Genomic DNA, 20,525 nt, shown 5'->3' with positions numbered 1-20,525 from the left:
TAGTTCCTATGGACTGGAGGGTAGCTAATGTAACACCACTTTTTTAAAAAGGAGGGAGAGAGAAAGCGGGTAATTATAGACCGGTTAGCCTGACATCAGTAGTGAGGAAAATGTTGGAATCAATTATTAAAAATGAAATAGCAGCGCATTTGGAAAGCAGTAACAGGATCGGTCCAAGTCAGCATGGATTTATGAAAGGGAAATCATGCTTGACAAATCTTCTAGAATTTTTTGAGAATGTAACTAGTAGAGTGGACAAGGGAGAACCAGTGGATGTGGTGTATTTGGACTTTCAAAAGGCTTTTGACAAGGTCCCACACAAGAGATTGGTGTGCAAAATTAAAGCACATGGTATTGGGGATAATGTACTGATGTGGATAGAGAACTGGTTGACAGACAGGAAGCAGAGTGTCGGGATAAACGAGTCCTTTTCAGAATGGTAGGCAGTGACGAGTGGGGTGCCACAGGGCTCAGTGCTGGGACCCCAGCTATTTACAATATACATCAGTGATTTAGATGAAGGAATTGAGTGTAATATTTCCAAGTTTGCAGATGACACTAAACTAGGTGGCGGTGTGAGCTGTGAGGGGGGATGCTAAGAGGCTGCAGGGTAACTTGGACAGGTTAGGTGAGTGGGCAAATGCATGACAGATGCAGTATAATGTGGATAAATGTGAGGTTATCCACTTTGGGGGCAAAAACACGAAGGCAGAATATTATCTGAATGGCAGCAGATTAGGAAAAGGGGAGGTGCAATGAGACCTGGGTGTCATGGTATATCAATTATTGAAAGTTGGCATGCAGGTACAGCAGGTGGTGAAGAAGGCAAATGATATGTTGGCCTTCATAGCTTAGGGATTTTGAGTATAGGAGCAGGGAGGTCTTACTGCAGTTGTAAAGGGCCTTGGTGAGTCCTCACCTGGAATATTGTGTTCAGTTTTGGTCTCTTAATCTGAGGAAGGACGTTCTTGCTATTGAGGGAGTGCAGCAAAGGTTCACCAGACTGATTCCCGGAATGGCAGGACTGACATATGAGGAGAGACTGGATCGTCTGGGCCTGTATTCGCTGGATTTTAGAAGGATGAGAGGGGATCTCATAGAAACATATAACATTCTGACGGGACTAGACAGGTTAGATGCAGGAAGAATGTTCCCGATGTTGGGGAAGTCCAGAACCAGAGGTCACAGTCTAAGGATAAGGGGTAAGCCATTTAGTACTGAGATGAGGAGAAACTTCTTCACTCAGTGTTGTTGACCTGTGGAATTCTGCACCACAGAGAGTTGTTGATGCCAGTTCATTGGATATATTCAAGAGGAAGTTAGGTATGGCCCTTATGACTAAAGGGATCAAGGGGTATGGAGAGAAAGTAGGAAAGGGGTACTGAGGTGAATGATCAGCCATGATCTTATTGAATGGTGGTGTAGGCTCGAAGGGCCAAATGGCCTACTCCTGCACCTATTTTCTATGTTTCTAGGGGGAACAACCGGGATGGGAGAGAATAAAGATTTTGCTGTGGACAAGGGTTTCAAACTTGGACATGAGGGAATAGGTAAGTATATTGCCAGCTGCAGAAGTATTGTAGTGAATGAAGGCCAAAGGCTAAATTGTTGTCAGTGACTTGGGGGAGAGTTTTTTTTTCCAGGAATGGACGCAGAAGAAAGTGGGGTTGAGGATGGCAAGGGGATGTGGGTGGTGAGGGTGCAAGGAAGTGGTCGGAGATCGACTCCTCTGGGATAGATACCACGGGAGTACAGCAGCTATAGGAGATGGGAAGCTCATCGGGGTGGCCATGAGAATGGCTAAGTATTTATAAGGAGACAGCGGTCTCAGGAGGATAGTTACTTCAGGAGAGGGTAAGAGGAGCTGAGATGAAGATTGAAATCATCGATCAAAATTTGCTCAGTGAAGAGGGAGAAAAGAAGGGCAGATATCTCGGTGAGATGCTTGGAAGGATGATGGACAACAAGCATTTTAAAGGGCAGGTGAGAACTGTGTAACCAAGTGAGGTGCTCATAGGATGAGAACGTACCAGAGGAATGGTGGAAGAGATCCCCAGGTGTGATTTGGTGATGGCCATACCAGCCAGCAGATTGGTCGGGGCAGGTGGTGCAAAGTATAGCCAGATGGGAAGGCTTCAGTATAGGGAAGTTGTTGTCATCTGTGAGCTAGGATGTTAATGTAATCTTTGAACACTGGTCATGGATGGCAAGGGTCTTGTTCACGAGTGAATTGACATTCTAGAGAGAAGTGCAGAGAGGTAATGATTGTTGGTTTGCTGGCAGAGTCCAGTGGTGGGTGGAGTGTGTGGGCCGGGAAGGGAGTTGGCAAGATTAGCCCTGAGATTTGCAGAAAGATCAGCGAGAGAGGAGGTTGGAACAGTTGAGATTGCTGCCATAAGGAAGCAACAACAGGTGCTTCGATGAGCCCTTCAGAGAATGCTGAGAGGGGCACAGAGCTGTGGGCTTATCCAAGGGGGATTTTGGCCTTGGGCAGTGGCAAGAGAGTAGGAAGATAGAGAAGTAGTCATTGGTTGGGGTTATGAGAGGCCAAGTACCTGAGGGAAGATGGGAACGTGGCATGATGGGTGACGAGAAGGGGCGGAGACATGAGAGATTGGCCCAAGAATTAGGAAGAAAATGGAGATTGTAGTAATGGACTTGGGTCTGAAGCAGCAACCAAAATACGCACACAAATTCAGGTTACTTGGGTAAGGCAGAGATTAGAAGAGACGTGTCCTGGTCCAAAGAGAGAATCTACCCCCTTAATCTAAATCCCTCGTATCGGATAGATCAAAAATAGTTATACTTGGTATCTTAATGTTATAAGAAGATAAGAAATAGGAACAGGAGTAGGCCATACAGCCCCTTGAGCCTGCTCCTCCATTCAATAAGATCATGGCTGATCTGATCATGAACTCAGCTCCACTTCCCTGCCCGCTCCCCTTATCCCCTTATCGATTATTTCTGTCTTAAATTTATTCAGTGTCCCAGCTTCCACAGCTGTCTGAGGCAGCGAATTCCACAGATTCACAACCCTCCGAGAGAAGAAATTTCTCCTCATCTCTGTTTTAAATGGGCGGCCCCTTATTCTAAGATCGTGTCCTCTAGTTCGAGTCTCCCCCATCAGTGGAAATGTCCTCTCTGCATCCACCCTGTCAAGCCCCCTCATAATCTTATACGTCTCGAAAAGATCACCTCTCATTCTTCTGAATTCCAATGAGTAGAGGCCCAACCTACTCAATCCCCTCATCCCCGGAATCAACCTAGAGAACCTTCTCTGAACTGCCTCCAAAGCAAGTATATCCTTTCGTAAATATGGAAACCAAAACCGCAAGCAGTATTCCAGGTGTGGCCTCACCAATACTTTATATAGCTGCAGTAAGACTTCCCTGCTTTTATACTCCATCCCCTTTGCAATAAAGGCCAAGATACCATTGGCCTTCCTGCTATGTTCGACGACACTCAAAAAAAAATGTGGACCAATTAAGCAGCTTTGCTAAGAAATGGCACATTACTCTCTAAATTCAATGTTATTCATTTTCCATAAAACATTAGGAATAACAGCATGAGGGACTAACAACTCTTTTTAATTATAATTACAATAATAGCATCAACAAGCTAAATCAGATACTGCAAACGTACAGTTAAAGAATGCTTGATAGTAAAGGTAGAAAAAGGGATTATCTGATTTATTTTCATTGACACTTTCAATGAATGTGCGGTTATTAACAAAGTTAATCAAACACATCTAAATCCAAAACCAGTTATTGTCATCTTTTATAAAACACTAGGGAGGCTACATTTGGAATATTGTGCAATTTTGGGCACCCTATCTTCAAAAGAACATTGCTGCATTTGGGATGATTGACTAGGATAATTCCGGAATTCATGAGGACAGATTTGCAGAACTGGAGTGGTTTTCATTTGGATTTGGGGGAGTGGTATGATTCAAATCATTAAAATACTGGGATAGACATTGTTGACGGGGTATGTTGTACATGATCTGTGGACGGTAAGGCTTGATAGCTGATTAGTCTTTTAAATTTTGTGCATTCATAAATAGTGCAAATCATCTGTTGGTGTGAACCATCTGTTTTCCATGAATTCCTTTGTGTCATATGTGATATATGGTTCGTATAAGTACCAAATTCAACCTAATCAGAGGATTTTCTTTGTAGGGATGAAAGAGATTCTAATAAATCCACATGTGTCAAGAAGTAAGTGCTAAAGCATGAATAACAATTTTTTTCCCCTGCTGTTAACTAATTTCATTAGTTACTTGCATGGTGCAAGAAATTTTTCCAAGCGTTATTAAGCATTTGTCCTCACCAGGAATGATTTTCATCAAAACAAACATTCATTTCTTTGATCTTCTGATGTAGACAGAGTTCAGAATATAATCTGAATTGATAACTGATGAGATTAAAAAAAATCTTTGGTGATATTTTTTTAATGGAGGGGATTGGATTTTGCATTTTATCTTTTACATTTTACATTTTACATTTTACAACAGCTTGCCCTTGCATAGTATATTAGACATAATGAAACATCTCACAGGTGCAAATAGCTGCAGACTGAGAAATGAGGACCAACATTAATGAAGTAACCAAAGACATAATCAAAAAGGCACATTTTGAAGAGGCTTTTGAAGGAGAGGAGAACTGACACCAGGCAGAGGGATTAATGGTGGGTGTTCCAGAGAATGGGACTGAAAGGACGGAACACTTTGTAGCTAAAAGTAGAATGGAGAGAAGAGGGAATGCCAAGTAGCTCAAAATCAGAAGAGTGGAGGGTATGTAAATTGACATAGGGCTCAATAAGGCTGTGGAATTGTAGAGGAGCAAGACCATTGAAGGATTTGTAGATGAGGACTGCTTTTTTGAAATTGATGCATAGAAAGCCAGTGAAGGTTGATTAATCTAGAGGTAATAGGGGAACAGGGCTTAATGTAGGATGAGGATGATGGCGTTTTGGACAAGTTACTGTCTATAAAGGGCAGAACTCGGATGACTGACTAAAAGAGCATTGCAGTAATCAAGTCTGCAGATGCAAAAAGCATGATGGGCCATATTTTAGGATCAGCAGTGACAGAATGCCGCCATTCATTATACTTGCACTTGCTCATAAACTTTTTATGGCCTTTTGCATTGGAAGTTCCTGTCAGCCAACAATCGAAAAAGTGCAGTGCCCTTGGCGGATCATCTGGGACCTGTGTGAACAGCGAAAGCAACAGTGTGTTTCCTTAATGAATCAGATTGATGAATCATTAATGAACAGCGAGAGTCGGAACCAAGATGTGTCAATGTCAAATAAAGTACAGAAAGCAAAATAAAGAGACGGAAAGAAAGATTGGATTAAGAGAGAGATATCAAAAAGATGATGTTAGCCTCACCATTATCTTTACTGCAAAATCCGGCTCGATAAATTATTCAATGACATTGGGATCAGATAGGAGTAGAGACTGGCAATGTTGCAGAAATGGAAATAGACAGTCTTGCTGATGCCAATGTTGTGGGTTTGAAACTCTGTTCAGTCATACAGGACATTAAGGTTATGCACTCTCAAAACCAGTCTGAATGTGAATGAGGTAATAAGTGCTAAGGTGTGGAATTCTAGACAGGAGTTAAATAATCTTGTTGATTTGAGTTGAAGGAATTCTTCCTCATCTGGGATATGATCTAAGTAGTTTTTGCTACATGGTGGTGCTCCAGGAATCAAGAATGGTGGCAGAGAGGTAAAGCTGGCTGTTATCAGCATATATGTGCATGCTGACCTCATGCCTATGAATGATGTTGCCAACAGGCAGCATGTAGACAAGGAAAAGAAAGGCGGCAAGCACACCCAATGTGACCACGTGGTGATAGGGCAAGAAGCCATTACAGTAGTTGTGCTGTCTGAGTTGGGACAGCTAGAAGTGGAAAACTGGGGCAATGCCAAAAAGGTAGACCAAATAAGAGAGGGAGAAAGAGTGGTCAACTGTATCAAATGTTGCAGAGAGGTCAAAAAGGATGAGGGTGGATAACACACCACAGTTACAAAGGATGTAATCGGTGACATTGACCAAGACTAGGCAGAAAATTGCTTGAAGGGATTCAAAGAGGGATGACAGGAAAGCTGGACAGGGATCTGGTTGATGATAACATGTTCAAGAGCTTCAACAAGGCAGGTGAGGTTAGAGATAGGGTCGTAGTTGGTGATGGTAATGATGTCAAGGGAAGATATTTTGAGGAAGAGGAGTGATGACAGCAGTCTTGAAAGTAGAGACAAATTATGAACTAAGGGAACCATTGACAATGCCAGAAAACATTGAACCAGCCATGAGTAGTTTGTTGAGTAATTGAGTCAGTAGGGAATCGAGGGCATAGGTCAATAGTCTCATCAAACTTAGAAAGGGCCTGAGGAAAGATGGGGAACAAGTTGTAGAGTAACCGGAGTTTGTATAGGGTGCAAAGACAAAAAAATCTTACATTTTATTTGACGTGAAAATGGGGGAAGCAAAGCAGAAAGGACAAGGGAGGCTATGGTTTGCTGTTGAGATGAAGCTTCGGTTAGTCCCTGCCCCCCACAATAAGGCTGGAGTAGTAGGATTTGGATGAAGGGGTAGGAGGAACAATATTGCTTTAGTTGATGGAGCCAGATCTGATGGTCAACTATCAGGCCAGGTGCTCATCAGTCTGTAGCCCTCTACTTTAAGGGTGTGAAGATAAGAATTGGGAACAGTGAGGATAGGAGATAATGAGCGACAAGGGCGTCAAAGGAAGAAGCAAGGGAGTTGTTGAGCAGGTTGAGTGCTGTGGATGTGTTAAGGCAGATGGCAGTAGACTAGAAGGATTTTGAAGGAAAAATGGGAGGGGTGGTAAAGAATAAGGTGCCAGAGGACTAACCTGTCAATGAGTGACATTACCATTACGATAGTCACGGTAAGTGACATGGTAAAATGAATAACTGGGCAGGCGGTCTTGACAAAATGGAATGAGTCACTATTTGTGAGTAATGTTTCCGAAAGTCCCAGGACATCGATTGCCACTTTGGATAAGATTGTGGGTAGTGAGAGCCTTATTTGTCATAGGGCTTTCGTTTTGAAGAACATTGTGTAGTGTATGAGTAATCGACTAGTATAGCTGTTCAGTAAAGTCTGCAGGACAGAAAAGAGAGGAACAGGGAGGCTAATGACTTAGTGTGGATTAGTCTTCTGGGAAAGCCTGGTATCAGAGCTACATTGCGTGCAGCAGAGGATGTCATGAGCAGAATAGAATTGGGCCCATCCAGAAGGGACTTGCTCCTGGGGTGGAAGCAGGAGAAAAAGTCAGTAGAGGAGCTGCAGCAGCAGAAAATGGGTTGAGGCAATCGGTAGTAGTGCCTTGCATCCAGCAGATGGTGGTCTTGTTTCCACAACAATTGACATTTTTACATGGGCAACCCCAATCAAGAGGACGGGTGGATGGTCTTTAGGCTGCCCTCCTATCTTTCGACCTGTCTGACTTGGATAGCCTTAGGCTTCTCTCCATGTCAATGTGCAGTTCCTAATCAAGGATAATAAGAAGGAAGGAGGCAGTATAGGAATGGGCCGTTTGCAAGAAAAATGAGGGGAAATTTGACTATGGGCTGCAGCTGAAATGCTCTCACAATGGATGCAGAAATGGCTATAGGTTAAATATGCACGACTATGTAAATTTGTGTAGTGCATTGTACAAGGTCGGAGGCCTGATGGAGATCAAAGGAATCCTGGACCAAAGATAGTAAAGGAAATACAGTCACAGAGGAAAAGAAACTGGGGCCTGATGATGGTTGAAGAGAGTCCAAGCATTGAAGGTGGTGTGAAATGGATCCAGGGCCAAGTGAAGGTTGTGAAAGGTTTAGAGCCTAAAGGTAAATGTGGAGGGTCCAGGGCTGGTGACAAAACAATGGAGATCTTGGGCTTTGCTGGATTGCAGTCAAGTTTAGGGCTGCCTAAGAAGAGGTTTGACTCCAGGGCCTGTTAGGAGTAGAATGTCTGGGTCTGGCTGCTGAAGAACTGGGTCCAGAGTTTAACTGGCTTGCTTGAGGTTGTTAGCCACAGAAGGAGGCTATTCAGCCCATCGTGTCCGTGCTGGTCGAAAAAGAGCTAACCAGCCTAATCCCACCTTCTAGCACTAGGTCCATAGTCCTGTAAATTACAGCTCTTTAAGTGTACATCCAAGTACTTTTTAAATGTGATGAGGGTGTCAGCCTCTACCACCCAGCAGTGAATTCCAGACTCCCACCACCCTCTGGATGAAGAAATGTTTCCTCATCTCCCCTCTAATCCTCCTACCAACTGCTCCATGGTTAAATCTATGTCCGCTGGTTATTGACCTCTCTGCTAAGCAAAATAGGTCCTTCCTATCCACTCTATCTTGGCCCCTCATAATTTTATACACCTCAACACCCTCAGCCTCCTCTGTTCCAAGGAAAACAACCCCAATCTATCCAATAATTCCTCATAGCTAAAGTTTTCCAGTCTTGGCAACTTCCTTGTAAATCTCCTCTGCACCCTTTCGAGAGCAAACACATCCTTCCTGTAATGTGGTGACCAGAACTGCACGCAGTACTCAAGCTGTGGCCTAACTAGTGTTGTATACAGTTCTAGCATAATTTCCCTGCTCTTGTATTCTGTGCCTCGGCTAATAAAGGAAAGCATTCCGCATGCTTTTTAACTACCTTATCGACCTGTCCTGCTACCTTTAAACTTGTGAAGTTGCATGCCTGATGGAGCCTACAAGAAAGAAAGTAAGACATGCTGGATGCTGTGGCTTAGTGGGTACCTACGATCTGGTCAGTATCTCATTGCTGTTTCAGGTACTTTGCTGTCCACAAATTGACTGCTACGTTTCCTACATTACAACAGTGCCTACACTTCAAAATTACTTCATTGGCTGTAAAGCACTTTCAAACGTCCTGAGGTCGGGAAATGTGCTAGCTCGTGACCTGAGTAAAGTAACCAACATGTTACAATGAGATGATAGTAATAGGCAGACCACATACTGCACCTTGAAAAAATGCAACAACCCCACCGCCTCTTGGGAATCCCTGGCCCAAAACCGCTCAAAGTGAAGGAGAAGGCGTTGAGCATTTTGAGTCTCTTTGTCAGGAGCACGCGGAAGAGAAGTACAAACAGCGGAAGGAGCGTACAACAAATCAAGCACCCCACCCACCCGTCCCACCGACTACTATCTGCCCCACCTGTGACGGAGACTGTAGATCCTGCATTGGTTTCATCATTCACCTTAGAACTCATTTTAGTGTGGAAGCAAGTCATCCTCGATTCCGGGAGACTGCCTAAGAAGCAGAAGAACATACTACGTGGTTAAAGATTGGTTTCCTCATAAGGTTATAAAATAACCAACCTTCGAAAGACCATGTAGAAACCCAAAGCTAAGATGATGGGGCTGCATATAAGAAGGCCTAATTGGAAGAATAACAGTCGAGCAGCTGTAGGAGCTGGCAGAGGGGAGTATAGTACCAATGTCCTTTCGTGTCCAAAGATTATTTTGCAGTAATTGATATAAAATACATGTGTTGGTAATTTCCTCGGAGCTTGTCCCACTCCGCCGTCATAACTTCAGTGGATGTTTGGTGAAAACCCAATTTGCACATGGTCCATCAGTGGAGCAGGAGAAGTCCTGAGGAAATTCCTGGTGATGGTTTTAAAAGAGAATTTAATAAAGTTTTAAAGTATATAAGGGAAAACTCTTTAGAGTACATTTATTTAGAAGCTTCAGGAAATAAAATTATCTTTTATCAACTGAAAATTTCAGTGCTATTTAAACCAATTTATACTGGTAATTTTTTTTTCACGTACTTATAGCTATGATCCAGTAGTTTAGCTTAAAGCACATAGTTGGAGCAGAATTGAGAGAGCTTTACTATGCATGCGGCCATGCTATAACTGACTTGGGAATGCTTAATGCTGGTATTGGGTTCCCAAAGTGAAAAAATGTTCCCCGTGCTGACCTCGTTATTGAGCATATAAATTCACCAAAAAATAAACCAGCCAATCATATCCACCACAGCCTTAAGGAGACTAAAGTTTTTTTTCTTAAAAATTGTTTTGTTTTGTAAGTGAAATAAACAAATTAAATGGTAGGGCATTTGAAGTGATTACATTTTTATGGTGCTGTATCCATTTACAAATTTTAATATGCTGGGTTTTTTTAAGAACAATTTAAGGTCAACTGGTAGTTCTATGGATAAATTCAGTTTTATGTAACCCTGTGTCGTACAGACAAGGAAGAGATCCTAAGTTTGATCCCTGGTGCTAGAATTGGTGTTGGTATTCTGGCTTTAGAGATGACAAATCAAGCTGAATTCCCACTTTAAGATTGGGCAAAACTGTGGCCAATTAGAATAGCCTGTTAGGTGCTCTCTCCAACTCATTTGAAGGATGACCACTTGGGTGACCCACCTTTGGAGTCATACTTCAATATATATCTTTGCCTTCAAATGGGGAGGGATAAGGGGAGAAGTTCAAGAGGTTTTAAAAAAAAAAATGATGTATTTCAATTCCCCATTTTACTTTCCGTTTCGCAAATTTTTAGTTTTTCTGCCGGTTTCTCAATTATTTTTGATTTTATTCTTTACTCCGCTTCCGACTTGGTCTAGTACCTGTTATTCCTTGTTCTGCTTCACAGCTGCTGGCTCAAATTATAAAATGTTCCATTTAATTTCACTATAATATTGCTACTAGAGCTGAAAATGATACACATACTTTGTGATTTCAGAGAACAGATAGACGAATGAGCTATGTAGAGGATCTAGTAAATTGAAATTGTCGCTTCCTAATCAGATGTTTCCTAGTTTAAGATATCCTCAGTAAGTGTATAATTTTCTTGAATAAGGGACAGAAGATATTAAATTACTGTTCATTTTTAAAAGAACACAACAAACTAGAAATCACTTTTAGATAATATATCTTTTTCTGTGTGGATATGTCATTTTTCACCGATTGCATCCTTCAAAATGTGGCTTTTCATAGTTTATTTTCAGTTTTTTTTTTGATTAGCTATACAGTACCATGCCTGGGAAGTGATAAAACTTATCAATGATGGTAACCACTTTTATCATATCACTTTTTTCTTGGTTCTTAGGCCATATTATCACCAGTCTGATCATTCCTATATCATTTTTGTCTTCTCTGACCTGGTAAATGAACAACAAAAACATCATCATTCTTCTCTTCATATATCTCAAGAGTATGATCTGTTTGTGTCTGCAGGGGCTGTTTCACAGGTACTGGACAGTTTGGAGGAAATCCATGCACTAACAGATTGCAGTGAAAAGGACTTGGACTTTTTGCACAGCGTTTTCCAGGATCAGCATCTCCATACACTACTTGATGTGAGTCATGTTTAGCCTTTTGTTCAAATATGGTTTCAATGTTCTTTTTCCTGGGCCTCTTTTAAAGTCTTAAAATATTTGATTATTTCAACTTGATCCTATCCTTTTGTTGTTTTTGGGGTGGGGAAATCTGTCATGGGTTAGTAGAATAACCCAGTTATATGGAAATCCACAGGCTGATGAATTCACAAAGTAAAATAATTGACATGGGAAATCTTTTAACCCAGAATGATGTAGCTTTAAAAGAGTCATACTTGATTTCTCTACTTGAGGGTGTTATTTTTTTTAATTTTCTGGAAAGTGCTGCAGCTGTTTCCCAGGTACTGGACAATTTGGAGGAAATCCATGGACTAGGAGATTCTAGTGAAAAGTTTTTGAGCAACATTTTCCAGGTCTGTGTCCAGATTCAGTTGTGTCAAAACTTCTTATTTCACTGCCGTGCAGACCCACCCTCCACAATATAAACGATATAATTTGCCTTTCAGTGCTGATGACATCAAAGCTACGTTTGTGTGACTTGACAGAAAATAAAAGAGCCAATCCAGCCTTTACCTCCAAATTATACTTGATTTATTTAGAACTTTGTTCTTTACTGCTCCTTCTAGGACAGAAGTCTTTTTGTTAAACTCTATGGGCTAGACTTTCTGTACATCATTGCCCATTTAGCACCCATATAAGCACTTCGCCCATTTTTGCTGAAAAGTGGAAACTAGCACCCGATTATAGCCCATTTATCGCCTGCGCAACTTTCGGCATAAGTGAACGAGCTGCATTGCCCGGCCTATTTTTAAAAAAATGTTACATCATCCTCGTGCAAGGCCGAGAATACTGGTTATAATGGAAACTAGCGCCCGATTATGGCCCAGATTATCGCCAAGTGCTACTTTCGGCATTCGCCCAAATGATCGCTGGCCCAAAAAGATGCTGAAGCAAAGCTGCAATCACCTGACTTTAACTCAGCACTACGGGCGCCATTTTATAATTCGGAGGATCTTTAATAAAAAGCTGTTTGAAGTGCTTGTCAGGAGAAGAAATTTGAGAGTGATTTTAAGGGCCTTTTTGACTCTTGCCAATCATCTAATCACATTTGTATTTGTTGAGGACAAATTAAGGGCATTTATAGTGATGGGGCCTATAATTTCTCAACCAGTACTGATCACTAATCACATGCTGCAGAATAGAAAATGTATTGAAGAGCCTTATGTGTCCAATCAAAGAGGTGGCAGACTGCTGAGGAGGAGGAGACATTACACCCAACGCATTTACAGGGATAAGTGATCATGCCTGGGCTTGTCCGATAACACGTGCGGTCAAAGGCTGCGCTTTCGAAAGGAGGTCATCAGTAAGATATGCCAGCTAATTAAGGGAGATCTGCAGCCTACCAATACCATCAGGGCCACACTGTCCGTTGAGGTTAAGGTTACTGCGGCACTTTCCTTCTATGCATCGGGCTCCTTTCAGGCCTCAGCTGATGACATTTATGGTATATCTCAGCACGCCACACATTGCTGCATTCGACAGGTGACTGAAGCCCTTTACGCATGCAGGATGGACTTTATAAACTTCCCTATGACCAGGGAGGCACCGACTGAGAGGACTTTGTGTTTCTCGAGAATAGCAAACTTCCCTAAGATGCAGGGAGCAATAGACTGTACGCACATCGCCCTGCGAGCACCTTTACAGGATGCAGAGGTGTTTTGGAACCGAAAGGATTCCACTCCCTGAATGTGCAGCTCATTATCGACCACAAGCAAATAATCATGGCAGTAAATGCAAATTTTCCAGGGAGCATCCATGATGCACACATCTTGTGTGAGAGCACTGTCTCTGACCTGTTTAAGATTCAGCCACAAGGTCACGATTCGATGCTGGGGGATAAAGGATATGGCCTTGCCAGCTAGCTTATGACCCCACTGCGTAAGCCCCAGACAGAGCCGAGAAGCACTACAACGAAAGCCATATAGCTACACGCAATATCGTCAAAGACAATTGGAGTGCTTAAGCAGTGCTTCAGATGTCTCGACCACTCAGGGGCAACCTGCAATACCAGGTCGCTGAGTTCATTGTGGTGTGCTGCATGTTGCATAACCTAGCTATCAATAAGCTATAACCTAACCTAGGAATCTCCCTGCTATCAGCCACTAGGAAGGTTGTCGCTAGGGTTCTCCGTCTTCTCCCTGTGGCCAAGGAGCTCCTCCCGGAATCACAATGCGGATTTCATCCCTTATGAGGCACAATGGACATAATCTTTGCAGCGCGACAGCTGCAGGAAAAATGCAGTGAACAGCGCCAGCCTTTATATATGGCCTTTTTCGATCTTACAAAGGCCTTTGACACTGTCAACCAAGAGGGCTTATGGAGCATCCTCCTCCATTTTGGATGCCCCTAAAAGTTTGTCAACATCCTGGAGTGGCCTGCTGCAAGCCACTTGGCCCCACTACTTCATCCGTTGAGGATGACGTGGCCACAGGTACCACAGATGATAACTCTGGCTCATCCTCCTCCTCCTCAGATTCCTGTTTGTCACCCGTGGTGATGACGACCTGCAGCAGTAAAGGAGTTGGTGCGGGGGCCTCCCTCTGGGGAGTCTGGGTAGCTGTAAAATATAATTGAGATTATTAGAAGAGAAGGGTAGACATGAGAATGCTTGCGCTGCGCTGGCATATGTACGAGGAGCAATACTACTGCAATAAATGTGAACGAGAGACATTACATATGATTAACATCAGAGTACAGAAGCTGCATGCATAACATTACATCATTCATATATTATAATGAAATGCCATTAAATTACTTTAAATTACCACTGGTTTACCACTGCTTTACACATTACTCATGTGGTGCAACAACAGGATCTGCACCACCATGGGTAGCAGAACGATTGTGGGTGCCCACTAGTGCTGCGGCATGTTCCTCTAAGTCGGTGAGCGGGTGGAATTGAGCAGGCCCTCCTCCGGTCTGCCTCTGCTCGGTATGATTCTTAGATATCTTCCTCTGCAAATGTGACACCAGCATGGCATAAGCTAAATGACTAGGTACTATTACAGAAACACAACAGATACCGTAATCCACAGTTAGTCACCCCACATACTATTCATTGTTAATGTTAACGTTATATGCCAGTATGGTTTGTATCCACAATGGATGCATGGTTATAACATCTATGTTCAGAGAAAATATTTAATAAGATCGTATTTATGAGCTAATGCTTGACACCAACAATCTCCAGGAAAGACCCCATCCACGGGCCGTGCCATTCAGCGCCTGAGGGGGAGGTAGGTGGTTTATTTGAATCGATGGAGGTCTTCCGGGGGGGGATCAGGACTGTTGGTGAGCTTGGCAATGACGGAGTGTAATGGGAGGGGCACCGTCTCCATGGGCTGTGCTCTGAGACCTAAGCTAATATCCCAAAGTGTCCCAGGGCAGACAATGAGCCAGGGCAGCGCTCCCTCAGTCCAGGCTTGGGTCACTGTGTGAGTGACAGCAGCCGGAGAGACTCACAATCTGGGTAAAGGTGACCGGACCCCTCGGTGCTCAGTCGTGCCCCATCCACCAAAGTAGCCAAAAAGGCGACAGTGCCCAAGTTAAAGACTTGCTCATAGCACACAAAAATTCTCCTAAACTAAAATGGTAGAAATGCTGAATGTTTGCGGTATGTCTGTTTCTAGTCATTCCTTTAAATAATAATAAATACTGTTGATTAAATGTAAGGCATCTCAGCAAAATTAGACTTCAAGGATGGAGGTTCCGACCCCAGTCCAAATCTTAGCAGGGAAGCTACCCAAGATTACCCAACTGAATTACAATGCGGCAGATTTACATTCTAATTCAGTGCATCATTACGCTTTAAAATTTAATAATTTAATACTTACTCTTGCTGAAGCAACCAGGCTGTTCCACCTCTTGCGGCACTGGTTTGCCTCACGCCTATCGTGGGCCACACATGAAACTACGGCGGCGATATCGCCCCATATTTCATTATAGGTCTGGGGGGGGAGGTTCTCCACGCTCACCCCGGGTTAATTGGCCCCGCCTATTCTTTACCTCATTAACGAGGACCTCATTCACCTCATTCGAGAAGGCTTTTTCCCTCCTTCTCCCTGACCGCTCCTCCTGCTGCATACTGGTATCACTAGACATGATTAAACTGAACAGACTGTTTCCCTTCTCTTTCCCCTCTCTCCCTCTCTTTCACTCTTCTCAGCATTCGCAGATGACCCCTGAGCTCCCGAATCGCGGGAAAACTTCTTTGCTAAAAAAAACTCGCGCATGCACAGAACGGCCGTTGTTGTGGACGCTAGCCTTGCACGACTGAATACATTGCTGAGGCCCATTTCACATCGGTAAGGCTATCGCCCAAATGAAAAAAGAGAAACTAGCAGTTTTTAAAATGGCCGATATTCCACTGATCCTGAAAATTAAAAAAAGCACTAAGGCCGGAAGTATCGCCCAAAGCGATCTTAGTGGAAAGTCTAGCCCTTAACATTTTATCAAAAGCAGCCATTAAATTTTGCTAGTTCTCAGAATCGAATGACATATCTGAACTGATCTTGTTTGGCCTTATTTACATTGATACATGACCCCTTGTGTTCCTTTTTAAAAACAATAAAGTTGTTTAACGTACCCCTTTAACACCTAGTACTGCAGGTTTTAAACAATTGCAAATATTCTTTTCAATGTCTAGCATTGAAACAATACCTCAACAATAAAATGGACCCTCCAATCTGGTGACCGTCATTAACGAATGTTGTTTAATGATGTGACTTTGCTACAAATCTTTTCTCCTGCACGTAGTCTTGTAGTTGCACTTTCATTATCATCTGAGGATCATTTTTGTTTTAGAAGTTAAGTAGAGTTACTGTTTAGCAAATGTAAGAATTTTGTTTAAGAATTGATAAAACAAGGGACATACTTAAATTTAGGGTACATGACCTTTGGGAATTTTACACTGATAAAATCTTTATCAGATTATGGCAACCCTGCAGCACCTGTTGTTGGGGTTTGAGCATGTTTGAGTCCCAAGCTTGTGTGGAACTAGAACAGCTTGGATAAGTTTTTCAATTGTTGATGAAGCTGTATATGAAGTCCCTTTTGATAGCAAAGCATTCTGCCTCATATGAGAGAGAAAAGGCATTGCTTATACATTCCTCATGCTATGAGCTTATATTCAGTCTTCTAGACTGTCAGTTGGGTAGAAGTCCCAAGCTAGAATTCCACCCAGCTTTCCATCTAAAGGATTTCATAAAATGGCCTTGTGAGAGAAAGAATATAATCATTTTTTAAAATAAAACCATACATAAGTACACTGCAACTTTGTCATGTGTGTACAGAAGATGACCGTTGCTGTTGATAATTAAAATTATTGCTTCAAATAAGATATTCTTCAAAGTATTAAGTTTGAGTTTTAGATTGCACTAAACATGCTGATAATGCAAGCATTTTATTTTTGATTATAAAGGGTAGCTGTGCAGGCCAGATGCAGAATCTAACTTTGAATATTCTGGGGGGAAATGGTCCCCCATTGACGTGCATATCCATATAAGCAAAAGTAGGAGTGTTTTCTTATCAAAAAAGTGAGAGTTGCAAATCTAATATCTAGTTTCTACTGAAAATGGAAGACAAAAGCAGCAGGTGTCAGCCTGCAGTATTTTGATGCATTTCCTAGAAACTGGATCGTGAACCGGATTCCTGGGTCAGGTTCTTGATCAGGGTATAGTGCTTAAGTGTAGGGGAGGAGAGTTCAAGGAGGCAGAACAATTTAATTTCAAAAGTGGGGGTGACGAAACAACAACTTGCATTTATATAGCGCCTTTGCCACAGTAAACATCCCGAGGTGCTTCACAGGAACGAGGAATTAAAGGAAATGATAATTAGTAAGAAAATAGTGCTGGAGAAACTAATGAGACTGAAGGCAGATAAATCCCCAGGGCCTGATGATCTGCACTGCAGAGTGCTAAAAGAGGTAGCCATGGAAATAGTAGATACATTGGTTGTCATCTTCCAAAATTCTATAGATTATGGAACAGTTCCAGCAGATTAGAGGGTGGCAAATGTAACCCCACTATTTAAAAAAGGAGAGAGAGAGAAAACGGGGAACGACAGACCTCAGTAGTAGGGAAAATGCTGGAGTCTATTATAAAGGATGTGCAAATGGCACACTTAGATAATATCAACGGGATTAAACAAAGTCAACATGGATTTATGAAAGGAAAATCATGTTTGACAAACCTACTGGAGTTTTTTGAGGATGTAACTGATAGAATAGATAAGGAAGAACCAGTGGATGTAGTGTATTTGGATTTTCAGAAGGCCTTTGATAAAGTCCCACATAAGAGGTTAGTGCGCAAAAGTAAAACACAGGATTGGGGGTAATGTATTGGCATGGATTGAAAATTGATTAACTGACTGACACGAAACAGAGAGTAAGAATAAACAGGTCTTTTTCAAGGTGGCAGGCAGTGACTAGTGGGGTATCACAGGGATCGATGCTTGGGCCCCAGCTATTCACAATATATATAAATGATTTGGATGAGGGAACCAAATGTAATATTTCCAAGCATGCTGAAGACCCAAAACTAGGTGGAATTGAGAGGTGTGAGGAGGATGCAAAGACGCTGCAAGGCGATTTAGATAGGTTGAGTGAGTGGGCAAACACATGGGAGATGCAGTATAACGTGGATAAATGTGAAGTTATCCAATTTGGTAGGAAAAACATAAGGACAAAGTATTATTTAAATTGTGATGGCTTGGGAAGTGTCGATGGACACAGGGACCTGGGTGTCCTTGTACACCAGTCATTGAAAGCAAATATGCAGATGCAGCAAGCAGTTAGGAAGGCAAATGGTATGTTGGCCTTCATTGCAAGAGGATTTGAGTACAGGAGCAAGGATATCTTACTACAGTTATACAGGGCCTTGGTGAGACCGCACCTGGAGTATTGTGTGCAGTTTTGGTCTCCTTACCTAAGAAAGGATATATTCGTCATAGAGGGTGTGCAGCGAGGGTTCACCAGATTGATTCCTGGGATGGCAGGACAGTCGTATGAGGAGAGATTGGGTCGACTAGGCCTGTATTCACTAGAGTTCAGAAGAATGAGAGGGGATCTCATTGAAGCGTATAAAATTCTGACTGGGGAGGATGTTTCCCCTGGTTGGGAAGTGTAGAACAAGGGGTCACAGTCTCAGGATACGGGGTAGGAAATTTAGGACTGAGATAAGGAGAAATTTGTTCACTCAGAGGGTGGTGAACCTGTGGAATTCTCTACCACAGAAGGCTGTGGAGGCCAAGTCACTGAATATATTTAAGAGGGAGATAGATAGATTTCTAGAAACAAAAGACATCAAGGGGTATGGGGGAAAATGGAATATGATGTTGAGATAGAGGATCAGCCGTGATCATATTGAATGGCGATGCAGACTCGAAGGGCCGAATGGCCTACTACTGCTCCTATTTTCTATGTTTTTATCAACCAAAATTTGACACCAAACCATTTAAGGGGTTATTAGGGCAGAGCTTGGCCAAAGAGATAGCTTTTTAAGAGCGCCTTAAAGGAGGAAAGAGAGGTAGAGAGGCGGAGCGGTATAAGGAGAGAATTCCAGAGCTAAGGGCCTAGGCAGCTGAAGGCACGGTCACCAATGGTTGCGCAACTAAAATCGGGGCTGTGCCGGAGACCAGAATTGGAGGAACGCAGATATTGCGCAGGGTTGTAGGCCTGGAGGAGGTTACAGAGATAGGGAGGGACCAGGCCATAGAGGGATTTAAAAACCAGGATGAGAGTTTTAAAATAGAGGCATTTCTTGACCAGGAGTCAATGTAGGTCAGCGAGCACAGAGGCGATGGCTCAATGGGACATGGTGCAAGTTAGGATATGGGTAGCAGAATTTTGGATGAGCTTAAGTTTATGGAGGGTGGAAGATGGGAGGTTAGCCAGAAGTGCTTTGGAATAGTCAAGTCTAGAAGTAACAAAGGGGTGGATGAGGATTTCAGCAGCAGATTAACTGAGGCAATGGGTAGAGACGGGCGATGTTACGGAGGTGGAAATAGGCCGCCTTAGTGACAGTGCTGATATGTGGTTGGTAGTCAAATACAACACCAAGATTGCAAGCAGTCCAGTTCAGCCTCAGGCAGGGCAAAGCATAGAGTCGGTGGCTAGGGAACAGAGTTTGTGGCGAGAGCCGAAGACTGGCTTTGGTTTTCCCAATATTTAGTTGGAGGAAATTTCTGCTCACCCAGTACTGGATGTCAGACAAGCAGTCTGACAATTCAAACGTATATGATCCCCTGATGGTTTAACTACGTAGATCAGGAAGGTCCCCGATTTGATCTGTGCAAATTAGCTGAACTTAAAGGGGGTGGAGAGGTGGTGATGGTAGGGGTGGGACAATATCCTCAATGTCTCTGGGCTTGGGAGGGGAAAATCAGCCGTAGTGCTCATCTTGATTGCCATTTAGCTTCTCTGTTGAAAGTGCATGTTTGTGAACATTAAAAAGGACGGAATCAAACTTGTTTATGGTGCTTCACTACCACCACCTCTGTAGACAAGATAATCTACTGATGTTTCGGTGGAGTCACACTGATGAATAATGGCCACGTCAGTGATGTACCAGCCAGCAATCCGTACCTGTGGAACCATAACTAGCAAAAAGTCCATTCATTCAGGAGAGGTTGATAAAAGCAAAAAATAAATGCATTGTATATACTTTTATTGTATTGCACAGAATATACAGCACAGAAACGGACCATTTGGCCCACCTAGTCTGTATTGGTGTTTATACTCCACACGAGGTATGTTTACTCATTGCAGATTATGAAGAGATGTTCTATTTATCTGTTCTGTTTTCTTAGTGTTGGAAATTTACACAGGATTGGTTTACAAAATGTGTGAGATGCAAAAGTGCTTTAAGAGGTTGAGCTGTGAATCTTTGAGTATGCTGTTCATTGGAACCAGCAGAGGGAGCATTCAGCAAGAGTATAACTTAAATCAAGCGAACCCATCCTTGTTCAGTATTGTTCTATTACTTAAAGAGGAAACCAAAACTAAAGTACAAATTGAAAATTACTTAGTCACCCAGGTTTGTCCAGGGATTAAGACAACATTAATGCATGTTTTAGTTAAGGTATATTTGTGTTGCTTCTCAAGCACTTTAGGGGAAGTAATCTGCAATTGTTAG

General features: G+C 42.6%; 1 protein-coding gene across 1 annotated transcript in view; it reads left to right on the top strand.

The window, feature by feature from the left end:
• The window catches only part of caska (calcium/calmodulin-dependent serine protein kinase a), a 600,725-nt gene that overhangs the window by 436,397 nt on the left and 143,803 nt on the right, over positions 1 to 20,525 (top strand). The window contains exon 11 of the mRNA XM_070892703.1: positions 11,234 to 11,355. Coding sequence (XP_070748804.1) covers positions 11,234 to 11,355 — 122 coding nt within the window. The remainder of the gene's footprint in view (positions 1 to 11,233; positions 11,356 to 20,525) is intronic.

This window comes from Pristiophorus japonicus, chromosome 11 (genome assembly GCF_044704955.1).
Source record: "Pristiophorus japonicus isolate sPriJap1 chromosome 11, sPriJap1.hap1, whole genome shotgun sequence".
Lineage (NCBI taxonomy): Eukaryota > Metazoa > Chordata > Chondrichthyes > Pristiophoridae > Pristiophorus > Pristiophorus japonicus.
The sequence above is the reverse complement of the archived record's forward strand: the minus strand, read 5'-3'. Positions and strand labels throughout refer to the sequence as shown.